Source organism: Cynocephalus volans, chromosome 11 (genome assembly GCF_027409185.1).
Source record: "Cynocephalus volans isolate mCynVol1 chromosome 11, mCynVol1.pri, whole genome shotgun sequence".
Taxonomy (NCBI): Eukaryota; Metazoa; Chordata; class Mammalia; order Dermoptera; family Cynocephalidae; genus Cynocephalus; species Cynocephalus volans.
Window position 1 is genome coordinate 57,873,152 of NC_084470.1, and position 22,488 is coordinate 57,895,639.

A 22,488-nucleotide genomic window follows, 5' to 3' on the forward strand; every position below is an offset into this window, starting at 1 on the left:
ATGGCTGGTGCGCTCACTGGCTGAGCGTGGTATGGATGACACCAAGCCAAGGGTTACGATCCCCTTACCGGTCACACAGGAAAAGAAAAATTCAGGACATGATGGCTTCACTGCTGAATTCTACTAAACATTTAAAGACATAATACCAATTTTTCTCAAAAGATTCCCAAAAATTGAAGAGGAGGAAATATGCCCAAATTCATTCTAGGAGGCCAGCTTTATCCTGACACCAAACCAGATAAAGACATAACAAAAAAAGAAAACTATAGGCCAATATCCCTGATGAATATAGACACAAAAATCCTCAACAAAATGCTAGCAAACCAAATTCAACAGTACATTAAAAAGGTCATCCACCATGATCAAGTGGGATTCATCCCAACAATGCAAGGATGGTCCAACATATACAAATCAATAAACATCACGTTAATTGCTAATATGTCACAGTAACAGAATGAAGGACAAAAAACATGATTGTTTCAACAGACACGGAAAAAACATTTGACAAAATTCAACATCCCTTCATGATAAAAACTCTCAACAAATTAGGTGTAGAAGGAATATAGTTCAACATAATAAATGTTATATGACAAACCCAGAGCTAACATCATATTGAATGGGGAAAAGTTGAAGGTTTTTCCTCTAAGATCTGAAACAAGACTAGAAAGCCCACTTTCATCACTTCTATTCAACATAGTACTGCAAGTCCGAACCAGAGTAATTAAACAAGAGAAAGAAATAAAAGGCATCCAAATTAGCAAGGAAGAAGTTAAACTGTCCCTGTTTGCAGACAACATGATCTTATATATTGGAAACCTAAAGGCTCCACAAAAAAACCTGTTAGATCTAATAAATGCATTCAATAAAGCTGCAGGATACAAAATCAACATACAAAAATCAGTAGCCTTTCTATATACCAATAATAAACTATTTGAAAAAGAAATCAAGAAAATAATCCCATTTACAATAGATACAAAAAAAAATTAATATACTTAGGATAAACTTTATCAAGGAGGTGAAAGATCTCTACAATAAAAACTATAAAACACTGATGAAAGAAAATGAAGAAGACACAAATAATTAAAAGATATCCCATGTTCATGGATTGGAAGACTAAATATTGTTAAAATATCCATACTACATAAAGTGATCTATATATTCAATGCAATCCCTAACAAAATACCAAAGAAAGTCTTCACAGAAATAGAAAAAACAATCAAAATCTGTATGGAACCACAAAGGACCCCAAATGGCCAAAGCAATCTTGAGCAAAAAGAACAAAGCTTGACATATCATATTACCTCACTACAAAATATACTACAATGCTATAGTAACCAAAACAGCATGGTACTTACTGGCATAAAAACAGAAACATAGACCAATGAAACAGAATAGAGAGCCCAGAAATAAATTCACATTCACAGCCAACTGATTTTCAACAAGGTGCCAAGAACTCAAAATGGGGAAAGGACAGGCTCTTCAATAAACGGTGCTGGGAAAATTGGATATACACATGCAGAAGAATGAAATTAGACCTTTATCTCTCACCATATACAAAAATCAATTCAAAATGGATTATAGACTTAAATGTAACACCCAAAACTATGAAACTACTAGAAGAAAACACAGAGAAAAAGCTCCATAACATTGGTCTGGGCAATGATTTTTGTGGATATGACCTAAAGGGCAAAGGTAACATAAGCAAAAATACACACATGGGATTACATCAAACTAAAAAGCTTCTGCACAGCAAAGGAGACAACAGAGTGAAGAGACAACCTATAAAACGGGAGAAAATATATGCAAACTATATATCTGGTAAGGGTTTACTATCCAAAATATACAAGAAACTCAACCATCTCAATAGCAAGAAAGCAAATAATCCTATTAAAAAATAGAGAAAAGATCTGAATAAACATTTCTCAAAGAAGACATTTAAATGGCCAACAAGTATATGAAAAAATGCTCAACATCACTAATCACCAGGGAAATGAAAATTAAAATCACAATGAAATATCATCTCATACCAGTGACTATTATAAAAAAAACAAACGCTAACAAGTGTTGGCAAGGATGTGTAGAAAACGGAACACTTGCACACTGTTGGTGGGAATGTAAATTACTATAGCCCTTATTTAAAACAGTAAAGAGGTTCCTCAAAACATTAAAGTTAGAACTACCATATGATTCAGCAATTCCACTACTGGGTATGTATCCAAAGGAAATGAAATCAGTATGTCGAAGAGATATCTGCACTCCCATGTTTACTGCAGCACCATTCACAACAGCTAAGACATGGAATCAACCTGAACATCCATCAACAAATGAATGGGTAAAGAAAATGTGGTATATATACATAATGGAATACTAGTCAGCCATAAAAAAGAACAAAATCCTGTCATTTGTGACAACATGGATAAGAGGCACAGAAAGACAAATACCATATGATATCACTCATAAGTAGAATCTGAAAAAAGCTGATTTCATAGCAGGACAGAGTAGAATGGTGCTTATCAGAGACTTGGGTGGTTAGAGGGGCAGGGGGATGGGGAGATGTTTGTTGGTCAAAGGATATATAATTATAGATGGGGGAGGGGAAGTCCAGCATAGGCAGATATATAGAAACAGAATATGCAAATACAGAGAGACAAAAAGTAGAGAAGTGATTGCGGGGGGGGGGGGCAGAAATTAGGAATAACTGTTAAAGATATGGAGTTTCTTCCTTTGGTGATGAAAACACTCTAAAATTGGTTGTGGTGATGGTTGCACAGCTCTGTGAATATACTAAAAACTATTGGATTCTATACTCTAAATGGGTGAATTGTATATGTGAATTCTATCTCAATAAAACTGTTAAAAAACAAAAACAAAAAAAACCCCACAAACAGGGTGACTACAAAACAACAGGAAATCATAGTGCCATCAGAGGATGGGACCAAAAGAGGACAGCAGGTGATCAGAGGGGCATGCCAGGGTTCTAGCCCATCCTTTTGTTAGGGTAGTGGTGAGTTAAATGACCACCACCACGAACAGTAAAGGAGGCGAGGAAGATACAAGTTATTCTTTCTGCAGGGCTTGGCTCTGTTGTTCTCCTCCCAGGAAGCCTCCCTGACATCATCTCCCTTTGTACCAAGGTGAGGTCACACCTGCTATGTACATATCCAATGACACTGGGCTGAGACCATTTTTGAGGGGAGGGACTGTTTCTCTGTATCATGGATCTGACACAGTGCTTGACATATATTATAACCACCTTAACAAAACTAAAAACCCACCTTATGCTTTCTCTTCAACTTCTGTTGTGTAGGGACACTCACCTCAAAAAGCCTCTCTGTTCTCTGCCTAGGCAGATCTTGCCTGGCCCTTTTTCTGGCCCACCCCAGCTGGGACCCTCTTTCTTAGGTCTCTGGTTCAAGGAGCAAACTCCTTGCAATGAAAGGTATCAGCACCTGAGGACTTACATAGCTGGTGATCAAGAAAAATTAGTCTTCCTTCCCTCCCACCAGCCCAAGCCTACCTGAGCCTCACTCATCCCTTTCTCAGGACTGAGGTTCAGCCACATGCACCTAGGGGACATAAGATTGGCATGTGCCAGGGTCAGCTGCACCTGGGCCCTACTAGTAGTTAAATATTGTCATTATCACATCTGCTATTCTCCAGTCCTCCATCCCATTCTAATTCACCCAAGTTGGGGAGGTGTCCTCCATACTTGAGACCTTAGCCATCTCATAAAGTTTTCACACCAGAGGTCTTCATGTCCTATATCTAAGGACAGTCTATTTTGAAATAATTGTGTGATATCAACTTATTCATTCAAAGATAAGATCCAACTGCACCCAAGCAGCTAGTACACATATCTTACGTTCCCGGCCCAAGAAGCTGCCTGATCCCAGCCTGCTATAACCCGATCCCCAGATGAATGGCAAAGAGGAAACTTCCTTCCCTGTTCCTGTAGCTAGAGCTGTCTTTGTGAAAAGGAGTAACAACTACTTCTTCAATTTAACCTCCTTCAACAGAAGACAATACAAGTGATAATGACCCTGAGCTCCACCACAAACTGCTGCTACAGAAATTAGAATAAAAGAAAAAATACTTTTAGCTGAGAGATGTGGCAGAACTTCAGAGAAATTTTCAGGAAAGACACAGCTTAGTGGTTCTCAGTATGTGATCCCCAGGTCTGGGAACTTGTTAAAGAAGCAAATTCTTAGGCCCTCCACAGACCTGATGAATCAGAAACTCTGGGATGAGGCCCAGCAATCTGTGTTTAACATAACTTCCAGGTGATTCTGATGCTAATTCAGGTAAAAAAAAAAAAAACAGCAACAAAAAACCCCCACTATAGGGGGCCGGCCCGTGGCTCACTCGGGAGAGTGTGGTGCTGAGAACACCAAGGCCCCGGGTTCGGATCCCATATACAGATGGCCGGTTCGCTCACTGGCTGAGCGTGGTGCTCACAACACCAAGTCAAGGGTTAAGATCCCCTTACCGGTCATCTTTTAAAAAAAAAAAAAAAAAAAAAAAACCCCACTATCCTAGCATATAGGTCAGGAATAGAAAAGTATGGCTTTAAAAGAAGAACATGTCAATTAACTTAGAGGAATAAAAACCCCAACAGCTGGGTTCTCAGAGCACTCCTAATTCATCACTTACAAGATGTAGCTACAAGTATTTCATCTTCTATAACGCAATTTAGCAAAGTTTAAACACCAATATGTATACTCTGAGTTAGAGTGAGGAGAGGCAGGAAGACGGAGACACTAAGGCCTAGATTTGAACCCCAGTTTCCTACTTATTTGATGTGTGCACATGCAAGTCTCTAAGCCCTCGTCTCCTTTGTTAAATGGAAATATAACTGCACCACTTCCTAAGGTTATTGTGAGGACTGATGAGTCATTTAACTACATACCTGAAGTACCAACATGGCACTCAGGTGGAAACTCTCAATGAGTGATATACGTCTTTCTTGCTGCTAATTAGGGAAGAACTTGGTGGTGGTTTTGTTGTTGTTGTGTGTATCTGTGCGTGTGTGTGCGTGTGTGTGTGTGTGTGTGTGTGTGTGTGTGTTTTGGCAGCTGGCTGGTATGGGCATCTGAAAATTAGGGAAGAAGTTGGGATCATTAACAATTGAACTTAACAGGGGGGTTCGTTCAGTCCTGAGCCATCCTCCCTCCAGCACAGCACTGAAAACACCTACAATTGTTAGATATACAATGAATCTGGAAACCAGAATTCTTTCCAGAGAACAAGATAATAAGGTGGGCTCTTTCATGGCTGTCAGTGTTTTAGAGCCAAAAGGGTCATTAGATGTCATCTTACATCAAGTCCCTCTTTTACAACATCACAGTCAGTCAGTCTTCAAGCTTCTGTAAGGCCCTGTGAAAGCACAGGAACCAAATGCAGCTATAGCTCTCATAGTCTTTGGTGAGCATGGCAGGCCCCAAGAATCAACAAGAGACAAGTAGGCTCCATGTGAACATAAGAAAATGATTAGAGAGCAAAGAAGCAACTCTCTGGGGTTAGCCTGCCAGAGGTTATCTAAGGAACTGTTCAAATGGACTTTGCCTTGCAACACTCAAAGGCTCCTGTTCTTAACCATATACTAAGAGGAAATGCCACTGTTGAGAAGGAAAATTAAAAGATCATGCCTTTCAATTATCTCATATTTTTTTGGATGTCTAAACATTATTTTGAGATAGAATACCAGTGATGCGAACAAGTCTGGGGAATCACTAAGTTGGAGCCAGCCTGGACTACTTTCGTTTATTGGCTAAACTCTCCAGGACTAGAGCTCTCCACTCAGCAGCTCCAATGAACCCAAGTTCTCATTGTACAAAAAGCACACAGAGTCCAAGAATTACGCAGCAGTTAGGGTTAGGAAATCGATTGTCCTAAGACACTGGTCCACCATATCTAGGGCAACCCAGAAACATACCAGCAGGCTAAGATGCAGAACCCTGTGAAGAGGATGATGGGAATGGGGTAGGATGCACAGAGCAGCCCATGGTTGTAGAAGGCCCGAGATATCTTCTCACGTAGCCTTTCAGTCAGGGTCATCCTCAGCTGAAGTCACCTTGCTGCCATCCCGGAAAGTGACCATGGATCAATCTAGCCCACGCTGTACAGCACTGATAATGAACACCATCTGCAGGTACCTGGCCAGAAGGGAGAAAATCCAATTAATAAAGAGTACTTGGCTCTGCACACTTGGATTGCTGAGGAGAGGAGGTAGTTATATGGCCAGGGAATCAAGATGCTTAAGATGCAAGTTCTGGAGACATCAATCCCAACACACACACACACACACACCCCAATCCCAACACACACATTCACACATAATCTCGGTTATCTCTCAAGTGACTGTGGGCTACTTTTTAATCAGTCTAATCAGAGAAGTCAAAGAACTACCCCTCTAGCTCTAGTAATAAACTCTCAACCCTCTTCCATAAGGCATTTCTAAAAGGCCACTCCCTAGAGGGCATTTTTCTCACATGTGGCACAGGAAAGCATGCCTGTCTAACAGACATCACCTTTGGCTTCTCTCTGCCAAATGGGCTTTCTGGACACTCTCCCAACCATCCTCTGTGCATAGGCCAGATTGAGAGAAATCCTTGGGAAAAACCTTTATACAGGGATGCCTTCCCGCTGAAAAAAACCACATTCTTGCATGGTGATTCACTCATAAAGAATGTTCAATGGGGTCAGCCCTCAACATAAATACTAAAAAGCCCTGACATAAAAGTCACCAAACAAAATATTCACTCTGGCAGAAGTATCAGGTGGAAGTCTCTGCTTCTGATCCCGCAGTTGTTCCTGGGAGCGTAAGGGCAGAGGGCCCCTCCTGTTTCTGCTTGCCCAGCAGCTCTACCCTTCTTGGAGTAACAGCAGCCTGGTGTGACTCAAGTGTCCCTCATCCCCCACAGGATTTCATTTGTAAGGACAATTAGTTAAGGTGCTCCTCCCTGACCCAAGCCACACCAGTCGGGCCTCTCTCCCTGGACTTTGACTTCTGAGCAGAAATAAGCAGGAAGTGTATATTCGTGGTACTTATTCACCCCTACAGAGGTTGCTCCTCCCAAGATTCCTGGGCTGTTCTAGCTCCAGTCCTTTCTGAAGACTGGCACATCAACTTTTCAGTTTGTAAGCCACTACATAGTCTTCCAATAAATCCCTTTTTTGCTTGTTAGCCAAAGTTAATTTCTGTTGCTTAAAAACAAAGAAACTTAAACCAATAATAATATTAGAATAGAAAATTCTAGTAGAAGGCTCAGGATCTAGAATTCTCTTCCTTACTGAGCTCTCCAACGGAATCCAAGTTTAAATCCACTTCTGTTCCATAGTTTCTTTGGTCTGTGCTACAGGGAACCTGCCCAGACACATGTCGTGGTTTGATTAGCGTACTGATGAAAACCCAGGCTAAAAAGATGGCTCCTCAATAGTGTCAAAACCAGAAATGAGAAGCAAAAAGAGTCATATCACAGCCAATTCACAAGCCAGAAGAATGACTATCACTCCTTCCACTCTCCTGGAAGCACAAGCTTTAGGCATATATACAACTTTCCAGTCCAGAAATCTAAGGAAACAGAAAAAAACTCATGGGTACATTCAAAAGGCAATGGATAGAGGAGGCAGCAGGTGACAACTGCTGCCCTGAGGAGCAGAGGTGTTCACAACAGCTCCACCATTCACAAGGCTCACTTGGAGCATGATGGGTTAAAAAAGTCTCCAGCAGTGGAAGTCCACTATTAGCTATATAGTGCTCACCACCCAGCATATACAAAGACTATGAGGAAGCAATGTTTTTTTCTCTTGTGCCCCCACTCTCCATCCTGCTCCTAAGGGGAAAACAAACACAAAGGAGACATACACCTGCAGAAACACTATCAAGGGAATCTCTGAAGGCTGATGGCCATAAACCAGTTGTAGGGTTTCCAATCTCAGTCCCTGACAAGCCCCACATCTCTTCCCCTAAATGTTCCCCAAGATCAGACCATCCAGGAAATTCTGATCCTGTTGCTTGCAAACAAATTCCCTTCCCAGGCCTCTCCTGCACACACATCAGCAACACAGGAGAGAGCAGACCCACCTTTGCAGTCTTGCTCTTACACTTAGAACTATTTATATGAGAAAAAGTTATCGAATTCATTCATATTCTGCAGTAAATACAAATCTTTCTGACTTCTATTGATCTTTATTAGTTATACTAATTGTTAATTTTCACAGAACCTGGAAAACAAAGAAACCCAAATTCTAGTTCATTACACAGCTTACCTACCTGAACCTAGCAAGTGGAAATATTATTCCTCTCTACTCCACAGTATAAATCCCAATGCAAACCTGTTCCAAAGCAAAATTTACCCAACCTGAACCAAAAACCTGTTTTTCTTATATTGCCCCACACTTACAGGTTGCTTCAGATCAAAATCTATAGCTCTGTATTTAAAGAGACAGTCTTGCCCTGGAGGCCTGAGTGGACCACATTACATAAAAACATAAACAATACTGCCCCCCTGCCTCTGTGAGAGACCCCATTACAAACAAAAGCAAAGGAGATTGTATAAGAAACCCAAATTACAGAGCTGTTCACAGAAAGGAAAAACACTGCTGTAACTGGGACAGAAGAGAAGTCCTAAGGAAGCCTACAGAGAGGACAAGCTCAGATCAAGTCAGACCCACAGGTACAGAACATAAAGGTCACTAAGGAACAAAACAAGTGCGAGTGCATGAGGGCCAAGTGGGGAGGCAGGCTCATCCCACCTTGTCATAAGCACGATAAAGGTGCCCATGACTCTGAATTCATCCCGAATGAGATAAAAAACATCCCAAATGAGAAAGTTTTGGAAAAATGCACACACACAATATATATTAACATAAGCCATGAAAAAAAGATGGTCTATATATTTTGTGCCTATATTCACAAAACTCTCAGCACTTATAATTCTCTTCAACCAACTCACGCATACTAAGAATCAGCCATGAAAAATGAATGTGCTAAAGTGCCAAGAAGGTGAAGAGAACAGATGATGGCAGAAAAAAAGATGCAAAAAGCTACACAGACTGAAGGCTCTGTCCCAAAGCTTTCCAGGATTACTCACTGAAAATCCTTACCACCTCCTGCAAGCTTCAGCCACATTAGACCTATCATGCTTGTTCTGACCACAAATGTTTACTATCTCATCTCTCCAGAATAAATGCACAGAATGTGAATGCTGGGTTGTATGGCATGTTTAGGTTTCTAAGAAACTGCCAAAGTATTTTCCTGAGTGCTTGTACCATTTTATATCCCGACCATGAGATCTAGTTTCTTTACATCCTCACCAACATTTGATATTGTCACTATTTTTTATTTTAGCTGTGCAAATAGGTATGTATTGATATCTAATTAGGTCTTAGTTTGCATTTCCCTAATGGCTAGTGGCAATGAACATATTTTCATGTGTTCATTTGCCATTGTTATATCCTTTTCCATGAAATGTCTCATTTCCTTTGACCATTTTCTAATTCAATTGTTTGTTGAATTTTAAAAAATAAGTTAATTGAGCTATATATAATCCACATACCATAAAATTCACCCTTTTAAGATATTCAAAGAATTGTGTAACCACTACCATTATCTAATTCTGGAACATTTTCATCACCCCAGCAGAATCTCCACACCCACGTGTAATCAGTCCCCATTCCCTTCAACGCCTAGCTCCTGGCACCCACTAATCTTTCTATCTCTATAGATATGCCTATTCTGGACATTTCATATAAATGGAATCATACAATATGTGACTTTTTGTAACTGGCTTCTTTCACTTAGCATAATGTTTTCAAGGTTCAACCATGCTGTAATGTGTATCAGTACTTTATTCATTCCTTTTTATAGCTGAATAATATTTCATTAAATGGATCTCCCACATTTTGTTTATCCATTCATCAGTTGATGGACATCTGGGTAGTTTCCACTTTTTGGTTACTGTTAATAGTGCTGTTAGGAACATTCCTGTACACGTTTTTGTTTGAACACCTGTTTTCAATTCTTTCAAGTATATTAATTCTTAGCAGTGAAATTGCTGGTCATAAGGTAATTTTCTCCAATATTTTCTCCTAAAATTTTTTTTACAGTTTTACATTTCAATCTGTGATCCATTTTAGTTTCTGGATAAGGTATGTGGTCTACGTCTATATTCTTTTTGTTTTGGGCCTATGTATAGCCAATTTTCCAGCACCATTTGTTGAAAAGACTATTCTTCCTCCATTGAATTGGTTTGGCACCCTAGTCAAAAGCAGTTGGCTGTACTTGTGTGAGTCTATTTCTGGGTTCCCTACTCTTCCAGCGATCTATGCGTCTATCCCTCCCTTCACCAATACCAGTTTTGATTACTGCAGCTATAAGTCTATAACTCTGCAACATCTTAGAATGTAAAAAAAAATAATACTAATAACTTAAAAAATAAAAAGAAAATTAAAAAATTTTTAAAAATAAGTCTATAAGCTATAAAATAAATGGGTAGAGTGATTCCTCCCCTTTTATTCTTCTTGTTCAAAATTGTTTTAGCTGTTCTAGTTTCTTTGCCTCTCCACACACATTTTAGAATAATCTTGTCATATCTACAAACATCTTGCTAGGATTTTGATAGAAATTACATTAAACTTGTATATTAATTTAGGAAGAATTGACATCTTTACTATGTTGAGTCTTCCAATCCACGAACATGGTGTACCTACCCATTTATTTAGATCTCTGATTTCTTTCATCAGCATTGTTTAGTTTCCAGCATACAAGTCCTGTACAAGTTTTGTTACATTTACACCTAATATTCCATTTTTTTGCCATGACACTAAGTACTCCTGGAAGTAACAGAGATGGCAACCTGGTCAAGGCCAATTCCCCAGAGCACAAGGGAACAGAAAGAAAATAAAACCTCTGGCCCTGCTGTTGTCCAAATTGTGTTACCAAAGGCATAAAAGGTGACATGTAAGTTTGATAACCTTCTAGATAGTTGATTTAACAGGAAAAAAAGCCACTAAGAGGCAGAATTGACACGTACAAGATCTTAAACCCAATGCAAACAACTCCTCCAACCATGAGGTTACTTTTCTAAGGTGCCTATTTAGAAAAAGCATGTCAAAATTAATTAAAATATGCAATGTGGCCACACTTAAAGAGTTAAGTTTTTGAACTAGCAATTCTACTTCTTTCTAATCATTTGTTCTAAAAAATAAACATAAATGTGCACAGATTTAGCTACAAGTATGTTCATCACAATGATGAAATGGCACACTGTGTAGCCATCAAAAATGAGGCGGTTTGATGCCTGAGAACTGCTTTTAAAACAGTTCAGGAAGAGAGATGAAGCCAGGCTGGCAAAATATTGATATTGTTGAATCCAGATCAAGGTTCACCAAACTTTTTCTATAAGAGCCAGTTAGTAAATATGAGGGGTCTTTAAAAGGTTCATGGAAGGGCCGGCCCGTGGCTCACTTGGGAGAATGTGGTGCTAAGAACACCAATGCCTTGGGTTCGGATCCTATACAGGGATGGCCGGTTAGCTCACTGGTTGAGCGTGGTGCTGACAACACCAAGCCAAGGGTTGAGATCCCCTTACCAGTCATCTTAAAAAAAATAAATAATAAGGTTCATAGAAAGATTTGTATCATCTTTTTTGTTTTGTTTTGCTTTTTTTGTGTGTGTATGGTTTTTGGGTTTTTTTTTTTTTTTGGCCACTGGCTGGTATAGGAATCTGAACCCTCGACTTTGGTGTTATCAGTACCATACTCCAAACAGCTGAGCTAAACAACCAGCCCCATATTATCTTTTAATACCATTTTTCCACAAATTTTTTGTAGTACTCTCATATTTTAGGCTTTGTGAGTCATTCATATTTCTATCACAACTACTAACTCTGACACAGTAGTAAGAAAACAACCAGACAATATGTAATCAAATGAGCATGGCTCTGTTCCAATAAAACTTTATATATAAATACAGACACTGGGCCAGAATTAGTCCACAGGCTTTAGCTGGCCAATCCCTGATCCACATGATGGATACATGGAAGTTCACTATACTACAGTCTTTTTCGAAAATGTTTAAAACTTTGCATAATTTGAAAAATTCGAAAAGTAAATCCACAATCATATGTCACATGGAGTGAAAAAATTAAACTTCTGAACACTAATGGTGACCATACCTACCTTTCAAAATATTTATGACATATGGGATACCAGAAAGGAGGAAGCTGGTTGGAGTAAAAACAAAACCTTTGCCACAGCTTATTAATTGTCAAAAGTGGGTGATGGACACATGGGGTTTTTACACTGTTCTATGTGTGACATTTCCCATAACAAAAATCTTTTAAAAAGTAGTCCTACTATTATCAAAGTGATATTTTAAAAATATATATTTAAAAGTATGAACATATGTTCACAATATTATTAAATGAAAAATGAAGATTACAAAATACCAACAGCATTTATTCCTGGGTGGTAAGATTATGAGTAATTTTTATTTTCTATTTTTCTTGTCTGTATTTCTCCCCAAAGTAATTTAATATAAGTAGTAATAGTACTATAGTAACAGTAAGTAGTACTGTAACAACAACTACAACAATAGCTGCTGTGGCAAGGGCCACCATTTAATAAATAGTGCTTACCTTGTACAAATGCTAATTTAAGCACTTTTACACACATCTTCATCTTCACAACCTAGGTCAAAACAGAACCAAGGTCACAAAACTACTACTACCCGATAGCTAAGGAGACAGAACCATAGAGTCACGCAGAAAGGTGCAAAATAAACATCTTGATGGAATACAGTGGAGGAATTCTAAACGTTTTTATCCATTATTATGTGTTTTTTCTTCTGAATGTTATTTTACAAACACATACCTGTCAATGGACTACATCTGATAGAAGGGAAAACAGCATGGATTCCTTCATACTCACCCTTCACTCCTTCTTTAAATATGTGTACGACAGGCCCTAGGATGAGCAACAGCCCTTGCCCTGAAGCACTTCAGTTCCACACTAAGCAAAGAGAAGACAATCTCTGAACAAGTTGTATGGGTGAAGGCTTCTATTTGCCAGGCACAGTGGGTGCAAGAAATAATAGACTCCCTACCCTTAATGCTCAGCAAGGAGAGAAATGTAAAAAGAAATCATCAAAAACAATGAAATTGAGCTGGGGGGAAAAAAAGCTCTTTGAACATAATTTTAATTTCTTTCTACGATTTCTTTTTATTTGTGGTTTGTGGGATGTTGGAACTGAAATTTTTAACTACCTTCTAAAAAATGGAGATTTAACATAATGTCTTGTCTCAACTGAACAAGTTAGATATCTCAGTAACTCTTGGGTCAACTGACTTACAAACTTTCTCACACATACACACAATTTCTTATTACATTTTCAACTTCTTGACTTCATTCAACTGATTATGCTTAACACACAAGATTCATACTACTGTACTATAGTTTTGTTTTCACAGCAATAAATTTTCAGTTCTTTGTTTATGATTCCACTTAACAAAAGCTGCAGAAGAGGTTTATTTTTTGGGTATTTGGAAATAAAACATTTGATGGTTTTTTGGAAAACCTTTTTCACTCCATACTCAGATGTGCTTCATTATCAAGTGCATATTTAGATTACATTCTTGAACTATAATGTTGATCTCCTGCTTTTTTAAAATAAAATTTAACTGAAAATGTTTAAAAAAAAGAAAAACTGATAAATCTCACTTGATTGAGCATGGTGCTGATAACACTAAGGTCAAGGATTCTGATACTCTGTAGGGCCAGTTGCCAGCCACACAAACAAACAAAAACAGTGATAAATCAAGACAAGGTCAGAAAATGCTACCATTTTGTATCAATACGCTATAATGTATGCAAACAATTTGAAAACTGTCATTTATTTATTTATTTATGGCAGCTGGCCAGTACCGATAGGAACCCTTGACCTTGGTATTACAACACTGTGCTCTCACCAAACAAGCTAACCAGTCAACCCTCATTAATTTATTTTTACAAGGGGTAGACATGGCAGGTGATAGTATCCCCAATTTTCACATGACACAGACCTAAAGAGTTTATGGGTCTGGGTCTTGTCCACCAAAGCACAATGGTGGACAAGTGATTTTTGTCTCTCCTCAAGTGATTTTGTTCACTCCCCTAGTTTTAAATACCATCTATTTGGGTGCCCAGACCTCTCTGAGCTCCATACCCATACACCTCACTACCTATGACATTCTGTCTATAAAACGACATATGGCCTTTCTACAGGAATTTAGGCTGCAAAACTACATACCCACTCCTGTGAAAAACTCACATGCTGAAAGATCAAGTACCAAAAATACCAGGGCTTATGGAAAGAATAGTGTTAGGGCAGGCCAAAAAAACCTATGTAATTTTGTGACTAGAATAACTGAAATAGCAGTAACTATCCTAATAAAAACTGGAGACAGTTCCATCTCCACAGTATTTGTCCCAGTATCACAACAGTAAACTCAGAGGTCTGTGCATCTTCCTTGAAGGTATTTGCATCTATCAGAGACCAATTTTATAAAAATAAAACGTGATCCAGGCTGAGGTTTCTCTGGGTATATGCATTTGCATCTTCTCCATCTGAACTCAGCTTCACAAGAAGGGACCCTTGCATGGACAGTGTCACCACACCCACCACTCCTTGCACTAAAGGAAGCTACTCCATACAATTCCCAGCTTTTTTTCCCCCTTAAAAATCTTTATATACAGCTACAGTTTTCTTTAATTATGAGAAAGCTTGCCACTGATCACTTCAAAACTTTAGCGTGCTACGATAATAATATTTATGAAGCAACATGATTTCCATGTGAGGTATACGGGTATGGAGCTCAGAGAGGCCTCGGTACCCAAATAGGTGGTATTTAAAATAGGTGGTATTCCATGTTACTAAAACCATTCGTCAATTTACAATGTCCGATGAGCTAATTCCCTTTAGAAAAACTGTATTAGCAGCAAACGGGATTTACAACCTGGAGCTGTCACCTGAATTTCAGTCTCTACCCCACTTACAGACTCTGTGAGCACACCCTCCAGTCTCATCCTGTCTTCCCACCCGCAGAACCACCAAAACAGAGACCTGGTAGTCACTCTCGACTCTTCTCTCCCCCTCACCAAGTGCCACCAACTCTCCAGCTGTGTCTTCCCTGCCCCCTTTGCCACTGCCCTGCCACCTTACAAGCCTCACAGATCCCTTCTTGCCCCCTTCCAACACACCTTGTCTCAGGGGTCAGAGTAGATACAGAATCTCTACCAATGCCCTTAGCCAGATCCCTTCTGCACATAGAACAAAGTCCAGATGCCTGTCCCTGGTACCAAGGACTCTGCACAACCCACCCCAGTCCCAATACCACTTCACTTTGTATTGCCTCTCCCTGTTCCCCTGCTCTCTTCCAATGCCTTGTGTGTGCCAACTTCATTCCCACCTCAAGGCCCTGGCACATATTGATCCCTTCTCTATTCCCTCTTCTCTTTATAGGCTGGTTTCTTTTCATCCTTCAGTCTCAGCTGAAATGCCACTTCTACAAAAAGACCTCCCCTGACCATACATTCTCCAGTAGTTTCCTTTATTGTTCCTCACGGAACCTATTTCTTCTCTGTCAGTGCATTTAAAACTCTGTAATTATATGAATGGTTTGTTCCCTCGTTTATTGTCTGTCCCCTGTCAAGACTATAAACAAATTCCCTGTCTGTTCATGACTATACATCAGGGCCTAGAACAGTACTTGGCATGTTGGAAGCACTTAAAAACTGGTTGAACAAGTAATGAGCAAACCAACCCACTAGTATCAGATATTGATTATCAGGACAGTGCTCACCACACATCTTCCCCTCAACTTCCAAGGGTGATACAAAGCACCTCAGGCATTCCGGAGGAAGGAAAGATATAATAATTCCCTCCCTCTGAATGAAATCCTAAACAAGGAGTACTTCATCTGCCCTTCACAATGTTCTTCACTAATGTCCCAATCTAAAATCCCCTTCACCTTGATTCTTCTTTCATCCTTCCCTCTACCAAGGTGGTTCTCACAGCATGGTGCTCAGACCAGCAACAACAGCAGCACCTAGGAACCTGTTAGAAATGCAAATTCTTGGGCCTATCCCAGACCTGGTGAATAAGAAAGTTGGAGGCTGAGGCCAAGTGCTATCTGTGTTTAAAATACCCTCCAGTTGATTCTAATATGCTCAAATTTGAGAACCACTTCCTTACCAAATCCTAGAATCCAACAGTTGCCGAATTAAGTCAAGTCTATGGTGCCCACATCTTCAGCGTATGTCTAAACTGGACTAGTGGCAAGCAGGGTAGGTGGATCTCCACAACCTCCAGCCTGGACATTTTTAATAGTCTCTTACCTGATTTTGCTACCCACATTTGTGCTCCACCTCTGGTTCACCTTCCAACAACACCAGTAGAAACCGCTTCCTAAAATAAAGACCTGCTTATGTCACCCTTTGCACAAAAGCCTTGAATGGCTCTCTAGTGTCTGCACATTTGAGGCCATACTTCTTTGCTTGTTATACAAGATTCTCAAAATGTACTGAAACCTCTCTCCAGTTTTCCTCTTTTAACAAACAACAACAACCAGAATTTATATACCATGTACCAGGCTCCAGGCTAAGACTTTTGCCTACATTATCTCCTTAAGTCAAGAAAAAAAAAAAGGAATTCTATTATCTCCATTCCACAGATGAGAAATCCGAGGCCCAGAGGTGGGAGTAATCTGCCCCATTTTACCCAACTAGGAGATCCCCAGTGAATACTACGGTCCTACTCAGTCACTCACATTCCTCCTCTAAACAACCTGTACTCCCATGTCTCCACACCTGCGCAGTCAAGGATCTCTCTTTACTGAATCCTTTTTCCCACCTTCCAACCCTAATCTCTCTATCCAGCCTTCAGGCACTAGATAAAGTGCTAATTCCTCTAAAAGCTTTCTCTAAACATCATCCCACCCATTTTGTGCCAAAAACACATAGAAATAGTTCAACAATACTTAAGTTAAAATAGTGTTATGTTCAACATATTAATATGGTCTCTGAGATCATCTCAGAGATTGTCTCTGCCGATGAAGACATCTGATAAAATTCAACCTTCATCCTTTTAAAATAAGAATAGACAGATGCTTGGTCATATTTATATGTTGATTTACATACATACATACACATAGTAAGATATAAAATTCAACTACATACTTACATCCTTCTCAACCCCAAAGCTAAAATCAAGCCCAACGGGAAGACACTAAAGAATTCCCACTGATGTCAGCGGCCAAACAATGCTGTGTACTTCACCACCATTATTTACTACTATTGTGGAGATACCAGCTCTCACAATTAGGCAAGAAAAAGAAAACATGGGTATATAACTGAAAGGAAAAGGTAAAATTATCATTATTTGCAGATATTATTATATATTTAGAAAATCCAAGAGACTCAACTAAAAACCTTTTATAGTTGATAAAAGAATCACGTAAGGTAGTGAAAATTAATACACAGAAATCAATGCCTTCATATACGATATCAACAAGCAGGTAGAAGATGTAGTAATTCAACAACACTAAAAGCAAAAAACCTGAGGATTACAAGAAATGCTAAGAAATCTCTCAAACTCTCAAAAGAAAACTTGAACAAAGAGCAAGGCACACCATGTTCTTAGTGAAGAAGACTCAATATCATCAAAATGTCACTCTTTCTACATTAATCTAAAAATGTAACAGTTCCAATAAAAAAAAGGACTTAAAAAAAATAGACAAACTTAGGGCTGGCTGGTTAACTCAGTTGGTTGAGAGCTTGGTGTTGTAACACCAAAGTCAAGGATCCCCTTATTGGCCAGCTGCCAAAAGCAAACCAAATAAACTGACCAACTCATTTTAAAGGTCATATAGAAAAACAAAAATATCTGTTACAGCAGTGTTAAAACACCAAGGTCAACGGTTCAGATCCCCAGCTGTAAAAAAACAAAAACAAAAACAAAACAAAAAAACCCCAAATCAGGAAAGTTCTGACTGAAAAATAAAGATGATGAATGGGAACTAATTTTATCAAATGTCAAAACATGTTATAAAGCTAGTAATTAAAATGGTGTGGTATTAACATATAAATACAAAGATTAATGTAACAGAATAGAAAGTCCAAAAATAGAACCAAATGTACATGATATGTGGCAAAATATATAATATAGTAAATTATAAAGGGGGTATTTAAACAAGTGGGGTGAATTGTTCAGTAAAAGGTGTTGTAACAAATGGTGGTCATCTGGAAAAAAATTAAGTTGTATCCACACTTCACACCAAAATAAATTCCAAATGGATAAAAGATTTAAAGGTAAAAAATGAAATATTAAAAGTACTTTAAGAAAAATCACAGGATAATTTTTTACAATCTTCTCCTGGGGAAGACTTTTCTTTGTATGACACAGAACCCAGAAGCCTTAAAAGTAAAAGCCAATAAATATAACCAACTATAAACCAAAACCTTTTCATGACAAAACCATCCTAAACAAAATAATAAATAACAAGTTGGAAAAACATAACTGCAATTCATATCACTGACAAGGCACTAAGTTCACTCATATATAAACAATTTTTACAAAATCATTAAAAAAATATGGAAGCCCAATAGAAAAATGAGCAAAGGATAAGAACAACTTTTTCACAGAAAAGAAAACGTAAATGGTCCTTCAACCTTATTGCAACTAAAGAGATATAAATTAAAACTACCCCTGACATAATGAGTCTTCATTCTACTACTCTTTCAACTTTTCCATGGGTTGAACTAAAAAGTTCGGGAGGGGGCCGGCCCGTGGCTCACTCGGGAGAGTGCGGTGCTGATAACACCAAGGCCCCGGGTTCGGATCCCATATACGGATGGCCGGTTCGCTCACTGGCTGAGCGTGGTGCTGCCAACACCAAGTCAAGGGTTAAGATCCCCTTACCGGTCATCTTATAAAAAAAAAATAAATAAATAAAAAATAAATAAATAAATAAATAAAATAAAAAATAATAATAAAATAAAAAGTTCGGGAGGAGGGATTATGAAATCTACAAAGAAACTATTTTTTTTCATGGGCCGAGCCCGTGGCACACTCGGTAGAGTGCGGCGCTGGGAGCGCAGCGATGCTCCCGCCGCGGGTTTGGATCCTATATAGGAATGAGCGGTGCACTCACTGGCTGAGTGCCCGTCACGAAAACAACAAAAAAAAAAAAAAAAAAAGAAACTATTTTTTTCACCTGTCAAATTGGCACAGATCAAACAGTGTGGTACCAGGGTGTGGATAAAGAGGCAATGGCACACACTGCTTAGGAGGATAAAAGTGCTATGGACATTTATCTGGCAATATCAAAATTACAAAAGCACATATTCACCAGCCCAGAACTCCTGCCTCTGGTAAGTGACTAGATAGATGCACTTAGTCATGCAAGAACTGATGCGTACAGAAGGTTACTCATGCCAGCATTGTCCGCACTAGCAAAATCTAAAACTCCCTACAATTCGATCAGTAGAGCTCTGGCCAAATAAATAAAAGTACATCCTGGCAATGGAGAAAAAAAAAAAAAGCAAGGGAATATAGTGCGTTACTTTCATGTAAAAGAAAAGAGCTTTCTGTGCATTTGGCTTTATATGCACAAAACATCCCTGAACAGACATATGAGAACTGGTAACACTGGCTGCCTCAGGGGATAGGATCTGGTAGCCAGGGGCAGGGTGCAAAGCAAAGTTTCCCATGTATACTCTGTTGCACCTTTTAAATTTGTGTCATGCAAATGTATTCCTGCACTGAAAAGTTAAAATTAAAAAATAATGAATGAAGCTTTCCTGTGGAAGCAGCAGCCCTCTTCTCCAAGCTTTTGTAACTGTTTATTCCACTCTGCTCTGTATTCATTCTGACTCTCTCCACCTCCCCTGATTAACTGCTGTCCCTCTTGGGAGGTCATAGCTGAATCACTGTGTGTTCCCTGGAACACCCAGCACTTCATTTGGTGCTGAGCAGAAAGTCACTGCAAGTCTGTTAACTGTGCTAAACTAATCCAGTGGTGCAAACAATTCATCTCTTCAGGAGAAAAACAGTTTTTCTGAAAGTTGTTTTGCAAAGTGGACCAATGCTCAGGGCAGGAAATTCTGCTCCTCTAAGCATAAAAATAAGCCAAGTAAGCTGGAAGAATTTTTAGCAGACCAAGTTAACAGTACTGAAAAAAGAAAGGAATTTCAGTTAATGAATGAAAGTTGATTTCAGAGAATTTGAAGCCTCAAAACACACATAATCAATAGGGTGATTATTGCCACATTTTAGAATAATTGTTTGGATGGCACAGCAAAATTGAAATTGAAGGAAGCCCAAATTACATTAACTGGTTGTGATGATCGTCACAAATAACCACATACACGATGCCAATCCTCTTCATAATCAAACATCAACAAATACATTAAAGGTTTTTTTCCACAATACCAATTACCTATATTCTTAATCCTCTTGACTTGGTCAGGAATGACGAACAACGGGATTGAACATTGCTAAGAACGTGGGCAAAGAATCAGTTTTAAAACTAGCAACCCAGGAACCCATGGGGGCAGCCCTGTCATTTCACAGGATAAGAGCCTTGGCCCAGGAAGAGGGTGCCCTCAGCCTCGGCCCCAGCAGGTGCTGGCAGGAACATGGCCAGAACCAGCCTCTTGCTACCAGCCACTCATGAACACAGCAGGCCACACAGGTTGAAAGCCCCTTGCCTCATTTCCTGCCAAAAGTGTACTCTGCCAGAGGGCACCAAGGCTCTTCATAGTTTATATAATCTAATCCCCAAAACGGAAGGTATGACAAGTCTCTTCTTTTTACTACTTCAGGAGCTCTTAATATATACGTCACACGGAAGATGGTTTCATTCCAAACAAAAAGAGTGCAAAGAGCTGTTTGTAAGGGGAAGAGTGGCATAGAAGAGAGCCAAGAGATGAGGCTCACCTGGGGCCCTTTTCCTTGGGGACAGCGTCTGGGAGCTCACAGAGCTCTCCCCAGCACACCAGCTGCAGACTTCACTGGCTCCTTCCAACAGCTCTCCCAAGAGGCCTTCCAACCCTGCAGCCCCTTCATGCCTACCTACCACCAAGGGCCTCTTGTCCCCATGACTTCCATCCTGCTCACTGCTGTGCCTGTACCAGGTCCCAAGGCTCCTTCCACACTCTTGAAGGCAAAGGGTGGTGCACAGGGCTCACAAACCTTCCAACCACTGTGGACCCATGAGAAAGCTTTCCCCCACATCTTTACAGGACTGCCGCCATCTCACCTCTCAGGTCTCAGAAAGACCTGTCCCAACCCAAGCGAAAGCCCTTCCCTCCGCCACTATCCAGTTCATCTCTACTACAATTATAATAATAGCAAACACTTAAGCAGGGCTTATGGTGTACTGAGCCCTGTCCTAAGTGTTTTAAGCAACTTTATGTTTTCCACAGGAGTTTTCACTGAAATTTTCTTTATTTTTTCTGTGTCAGTCCACTCCCTGGGGACATAAGCTTATTCATGGCTAAATCCACAGCACTTTGAACAGTGTCTGGCACATAGGAAGAACTCAATAAATAACTTGTTGACTGACTGTGCATTTAAAAACAAGTAGATATTTTAAAAATGCATCTCAGATGACCAAGTGGGATTTATTCCTGGAATGCAAGGACGGTTCAACAAAAAAAATCAATTAATGTAATATACCACATTAATAGAATGGGGAAAAAAACCCTACAATGATCACCTCAATTGATGCATAAAAAGCTTTCGACAAAATTCAACACTCTTCTTGATAAACACACTCAATAAACTAGGAATAGAAGGAAACTTCCTCAACATAATAAAGGCTATATATGAAAAACTCACAGCTAACATCACACTCAATGGTAAAAAACTGAAACTTTTACCCTAAGATCAGAAAAAAGACAAGGATGCCCACTTTTGCCACTTTTATTTAACACAGTATTAGAAGTTCTAGCCAGAGCAATTAGGCAAGTATCTTCTCTCCTTCCTCATCCCCTCAGGCATCCAAATTGGAAAGGAAGAAGTAAAATTGTCTCTGTTCCCAGATGACATGGTTTTCTATGTAGAAAACCCTAAAGATTACACATGCACACACACACAAACAGTTAAGCCTAATAAATGAATTCAGCAAATAATAATAATAATGATAATAATAATAATGATGATGATAATTAATAAATAACAAACACCAAGGGCAAGGGTTTGGATCCATGTACCAGCCAGCTGCCAAAAAAACAAAACAAAACAAACAACAACAAAACAGAAAAAAATATATATAAATAAGAAAAAACATGCAAAAATTGGTTGCATTTCTATACATTATCAAGTGAGATTATAACACTATCCAAAGCAATCTACAGGTTTAATGCAATCCCTATCAAAATCCCAACAGTATTTTTTGCAGAAATAGAAAAGCCCATCTTAAAATTAATATGAAATCTCATAAATTCATA

The 22,488-nt window shown here is 39.2% G+C and overlaps 1 protein-coding gene across 2 annotated transcripts in view; it reads right to left on the minus strand.

Moving 5' to 3' along the window:
- Positions 1 to 22,488, minus strand: part of SCAP (SREBF chaperone) — a 57,449-nt gene that overhangs the window by 26,445 nt on the left and 8,516 nt on the right. For both annotated transcript variants that reach the window (XM_063113941.1, XM_063113940.1), the window contains exon 2: positions 5,933 to 6,152. In XM_063113941.1, coding sequence (XP_062970011.1) covers positions 5,933 to 6,054 — 122 coding nt within the window. In that variant the 5' untranslated portion in view covers positions 6,055 to 6,152. The remainder of the gene's footprint in view (positions 1 to 5,932; positions 6,153 to 22,488) is intronic.